The sequence below is a fragment of the Tamandua tetradactyla genome, chromosome 11 (assembly GCF_023851605.1).
Source record: "Tamandua tetradactyla isolate mTamTet1 chromosome 11, mTamTet1.pri, whole genome shotgun sequence".
In the NCBI taxonomy this organism is placed as follows: domain Eukaryota; kingdom Metazoa; phylum Chordata; class Mammalia; order Pilosa; family Myrmecophagidae; genus Tamandua; species Tamandua tetradactyla.
Window position 1 is genome coordinate 93133201 of NC_135337.1, and position 6200 is coordinate 93139400.

The 6200-nt window shown below is 39.0% G+C and overlaps 1 protein-coding gene across 1 annotated transcript; it reads left to right on the forward strand.

Moving 5' to 3' along the window:
- Positions 1–2916: 2916 nt before the first annotated feature.
- On the forward strand, positions 2917–3855 carry LOC143649257 (olfactory receptor 7A10-like). The gene has a single exon (XM_077119418.1). The coding sequence runs from the start codon at positions 2917–2919 to the stop codon at positions 3853–3855; it is 939 nt and encodes a 312-aa protein (XP_076975533.1).
- Positions 3856–6200: the final 2345 nt, after the last annotated feature.

The window sequence follows — 6200 nt, forward strand, 5'->3', positions numbered from 1 at the left end:
CAAGTACGCTTTCTCTAATCCCTTGATCCTGGGTCCTGGATTATTGCAGGTTTTTTGTCCCACATTGCCAGGGAGATTTATACCCCTGGGAGTCATGTCCCACGTAGGAGGGAAGGCAGTGAGTTCACATGCTGAGTTGGCTTAGAGAGAGGGACCATATCTGATCAATAAAAGAGGTTCTCTGTGGGTGATGCTTAGGCCTAATTTTAAGTAGGCTTAGTCTATCCTTTGCAGGAATAAGTTTCATAAGGGCGAACCCCAAGATCAAAGGCTCAGCCTATTGATTTGGTTGTCTCCACTGCTTACAAGAGTATTAGAAATTCTCCAAATGGGGACGTTGAATATTTCCTCCTCTTTCTCCATTACTCCAAAGGGACTTTGCAAGTACTTCTTTATTCACTGCCCAAGTAACTTTGGGATTTATGAGAATATCACACTAACTTGGACAAACCAACAAAATCTCACTCCGTATTCAAGATCCCATGTACTTATGGTGTTCACCTAAACTGACCATACAAGTTAAATTAGGAAATGCACTACCCAAAATATGAATTTTGCACCAAATAAACATCTCGTCCTTTAGTCTCTCCCAGAAATTGAGATTTTAAGAAAAGGATGATATGAACCTTTACCCAGTTTTCTAGTTTAGCTTAGTCCTATCCATATCAGCTTCATTCATGTCTCTGGTTGAAGTCAATCCCTTTTGCAAACTTTGAAACTGCTCCTGTTCCTCAAGTATTTTTAACATCATTTTTAAAAATGATAATGATATCTTTGTTTGGTATGTCCCCATTCTCCTCTTCTTCGTTGTTATTTTCCATATTTTTATCCAGTTCCTTTGGATAGGAATATGATGGCCCATGATTTCATGTTTCTTGTTTCTCTTGTATTCTTTTGTTCCACCCTATACAGTTTAATCCTCTAAAATGTGTAGTGTGGGATTTATTTCCTGAGATGTTATTTCTTGATTTTGGAAGCATGTGGAGATAAGACAAATATTTAATTGAGCATCACTCTTCCTATCAGGTAGTTCTGTGGTTTTCCTTCCCTTTCTGGGCCTCCATCTAGTCCGGAATACTTGTCCTCAGTTGTTTTGGAGTTCCCCTATTTACAGGAGTTTGGTTGCACCATCTGTTTTCCAGGAGACAGATCTCCCTCTCCTGAGTGTTTTTAGCCAGGAATCTTTTGTTCCAGACTGTGTAACTCTATAATAGCTTATATTCCTTTTTGTCTTAATCTGCTGCTACCTTTGATGGCAAATTCTGGATGACTGTCACCCTGAAAGACATTCCCAAGTCATTATTTTTCATCAAAACCATTCCAGAGACCCATGATGAGTGAACAGACCAGCTCTTTTGCACCCTGAATAGAGGTCAGAAAGTGTTCCAAAAGTTTCTCAAATGGCTACCCCAAATTGAGTTTTCATTGTCTTCCCAGCAAATGAAACCTTTTCAGCTAACGTTCCCCTGAAGACCTGAGGTAGCACTGCATCTTTAAATCTCCATTTCTGCCACTTTCTAGGGATGTAGAACTACTGGCCACAGCTAACTCTATCCAAGGTATTTTTGAGAAAATATTTGCCCATAGAGACAGACTACAGTAACACAAATCTGTGAATCCATAGAAGTACTCAGGGATTGGCAATGCCCAAACCATTCTTTGGGATGAGTGTTTTTGTGTCCCTTTTGCCAAAGCAAGGTAGCTAACTTCTGGAGCCCAAAGCAGCCACCTTAGAAGTGGTTTGTGTGTGCTTTAGCTGCCATGTGGAGAACAATTTACAATCCTTTCTATAGGTTTTTAGGCTCTTCCACTCACTCTTGCCTGGATGCTGTGCAGTGTACTTCCTGTCTCAAGAGTTTGAAAATAGTTGCTGGAGACAATTCTTGCCTGTTTAATAGTTGTTTTGGTGGGAAGACTGAATCCTGGAGCTCCCTACTCGGCTCTTTTCCCTGAAATTTCCTCAAATTATTCTTCTCTTAGATTCTATAAAGTATTTTTATGCCTCTCCATGCCATGTGCAGAAGACTAACACTCCTATGTTAATCCTAAAGTTCCTCAACTAACTGGAATCTCAGAATCACAAACCCAAATTCTCAGATTGCCAGGCTCAAGGATGGAGAAAGATGCTCACTGGACTACATTCTATTATGTCTTCTCCTGACCATATTTACTGCAATAGTATATTTGTGGCTGCAAAAGCTCATCATACTGCTGATGCAGTGGAGACCAGTTATTAGAGAAGGAAGGCATACTCTGGTTAATTATCCCAAAGTTGCCTATTCAAGTCCAGAGACCCTAATTAAGTGCAGCTGATGAAAATCACAAGGAGGAAAATTTAAGGTCATGGTGGCGTCACCCTTAATTGTAGTTAAATAGAATGTAAAAGAGAAATAAGGGGGCTTTCTATCACTGAAGGTGTCCACTGATGTTTGCCTCTTAAACCATAATCTGTGTATTAATCACTTTGCAACTCAGGAAATAGAGATACTGATTCAGTATGGCCTGGAATTCTATATGCTAACAAGCTTCAAAATGATGCTGATGGTGGTGGTTCATAGACCATACTTTAAGTTACGATAATATAGGTGATTCTATCTCAGAGAAATTGGGCAAGGAGTGCTGACTTTTAGGAGTAGGTTATGGTTAGGAACTAGTTTGCTAACTGTGGTGGGTCAGAAAGAAAATGGCAGCTTTTTAAATCATCTGAATTTGTTCAGTTGTATTGAACATTATCCATTGACAAAACACAAGACTTTATTAATGTTATTTGTAAGATGTTATATATATATATATATATATATATATATATATTGGTTTATGTAATGTGAAAAATGTAATAAATAATTGTATTGTTGGATTATGATGCTCATTTTAAAATATAATGCTTGTATATTTCCTGACTGCCACACCAGCTACATGGAATCAGAAAACCAATCTCATGTTTCAGAATTTTTCCTCCTTGGACTCTCAGACAAGACAGAGCTGCAGCCCTTCCTCTTTGGACTGTTTCTGTCAATATACCTGGTCACCTTCACTGGTAATCTGCTCATCATCCTGGTCACAATCTCTGCCCCTCACCTCCATACTCCTATGTACTTCTTTCTTGCTAATTTGTCCTTTTCTGACATCTGTTTCACTTCTACCACCATCCCAAAGATGCTGGTGAACCTCTATACCCAGGACAAGACAATCACCTATGAAAGCTGCCTCACGCAAATGTATTTCTTCATACTTTTTGCAGAGTTGGACATTTTTCTGCTCTCTATAATGGCCTATGACCGTTTTGTGGCCATCTGCCACCCCCTGCACTACATGATAATCATGAACCCACGGTTGTGCAGCTTGCTGGTACTGGCATCCTGGATCATGGGTGTACTGGACTCTCTGCTTCGTGATTTACTGGTATTGCAATTGTCTTTCTGTACTGAATTGGAGATTCCCCACTTCTTCTGTGAAGTCAACCAGGTTATACAACTTGCCTGTTCTGGCACACTCCTTAACACCATAGAGATGTATATTGCCACCGGGCTGATGGGTATTATTCCTCTCATTGGCATCTTTTTTTCTTATTCTCAGATTGTATCCTCCACACTGAGAATTTCTTCAACAAGTGGGAAGTATAAGGTATTTTCCACATGTGGGTCTCACCTCTTAGTTGTTTCTTTGTTCTATGGTACAGGTCTTGGGGTCTACCTCAGTTCTGCTGCTACCCAAACATCCAGGGCTAATGCAATAGCTTCAGTGATGTACACTGTTGTCACACCCATGCTGAACCCTTTTATCTACAGTCTGAGGAACAAGGACATAAAGGGAGCCATGAGAAATCTTTTTGGTATTGTCAATTTTAATGAATGACAGGTACACCTTTCTTGTGGCAGGGCAAGAGCCCATGAGTAATTAGAGCAGGATTACATCCAGAAATCTTTATTTGTAATGTCTCTAAATATTTCTTCCTTAATTTATAGACATGAAATAAATTACTTTTACATGTGCTCTATATTTTCTTTGTTTTAAATACATCTAAATATATCTTTGTACTTTGTTTTAAATACATCTAAAATCATATTCTTGAGCAGGACACAGTGGCTCAGCAGGCAGAGTTCTCACCTGCAATGCCAGAGACGAGTTCAGTTCCTGGTGCCAGCCCATGCAAAAAAAAAAAAATTCTTACTCCCATGTCTCCAATCACTTCTGACTTGATGTTCTTTTCCTTTTTAAAAATAATTTCCAACTTTGAAACAGCATTAACATGGAAATACCCATTTATTTCAAGTGGTAATGAGCAAGTAAATTTTCTTGAAAACTATTAATTTGTGTGTGTGTGGAGAACTGTTATGTAGGATAATATTCTAAGAGATAATAAAGATTTGGAACATAACTTTTTGCTAATGGTTACTTTTTGTTATAATGCTCTCTTCTTCTTTATTATCTTTGTCAGCTTCTCTTTTCTGTCTCACTAAGTTCACCTCATTTTGATAATAATTTAGACTGCAAATACTTTCTTATTCTGTAAGTCAATTCCAACTTAGTTCCCTCACTGTCAGATTTTCTCTTACTTAACAGTGCTTTATATGACAATAAATTATGTTATTACTTCCACTCAGTCTACTCAAGTTTATATTAACTCTCAAGTATTGATAAAATACACATTTATCTTCAAGAAGAATCCTCTAACTTTCATTCTTGGGGTCAGAGTTTTCAACTTCATCATTCAGTGAACATGGACTCTTCCCTGATAATATCTGGGTGAATCACAGCATCTTTGGAGATATTGGAGTGTATCAGTCAGGTTCTAAGAGAAATAGAACTAACAGAAGATAGCTTTAAATATGATATTTATAAAGCCGTTTCAAACAACCTTGGGAATGGAAGAGTTCAAAATCTATATGACAGACTATGAAGCTGACAGCTCTGATGAACGGTCTTGAACAGCTCCATAGGAAAGACTTGCTGGCTGAAGAAACAGTGAAAATGTCTCTTTTCTTCTGTAATACTCCCCAGCTGATTGGATTGACTCATTTGTGGGAAACATGCCCTTAGCTGATCACAGATCAAGCCAGCCACAGCTGCAATCAGCTGACTGATGGTTTAATGAACCAACCTTCTTATTTATCAACCACCCTTGAAGGATCCTTGCAGCAGTGGTCAGGCCAGTGCTTGCCTGACCAGACAACTGGGCACATAACCTGGCCAAGTACACAGCAGAAACTAACCATCACAGTCCACCCCTTGTCTACTTGGCAGCTATCCACAGCACCTTAAAACATGCTTAATTTCCAAATAGAACACAATAACAGACATACGCTTTGCCTAACAATGCTCAACTGTCCTGTATACAAGCAGAAATGCACTACATCTCTCCAGAACAGGGTGCAAGTCCTTAAGTAACATTCATTCTTAAACTTCTTATCCTATGACTTAAATACTATAAAATGAACAGTAAAAATTATGTCATATGATAAGAGGGAAACAAGATATTTGCTTATATTCAATTACAAACATACTCATAACAAAACAGAGAGAAAATATTCCTATGCTTACAGTCTTCATTTCTATAATTGTCACATGGTCATAATTCATATTTATCACTTTCTCCTACTACCCATTCCATCTTCCACTAGCCCTCAGGAAGCACATCAGCTGGTCTTATTTTTTTGAGGGTGGGTGAGTCAAACCTTCATTCCTGAAGTTTCTGATCCATTGTTAGTCCTGCCTGGATTAGGTTGTTGCAGTTTTCTATTCGCATTAATCATCGGGCATGGTAGTATTAAGAGAAGTCCTAGGGGATCTCCTATATTTCATGAAAACTCTTTTTACCTCCATTGTGTATTTGCACCCTTTTGCCCCTTGATAGACAGGATCATTCACCCAAGACAGTATAGTAGTCTCCTTTTGTGCCTGTTGATTCAGTGGCCTGAGTAACCCAAAGTGGCCAGGTGGCACTTTTAACTTCCAGTTCAATGGAATCATTGATGTGTGCCCTGGTAGGAGTGCTTCTCCTTTTTTAATAAAAACCTGTGGACCAGGCCAGCTTAAGGTTGCAGGGACAGGAGCAAAAATTTTTTCTAGTGGATCATTAGGAGTGATGGTGAGTGGTGCCACTCCCATTTCCACCCCTTGATTCTTGGACCCATGAATCCTGGTTTTGGAAGAAACTGCCCCACATACTGGATGCTGATTCTAAGCATTCTTAGCCCACT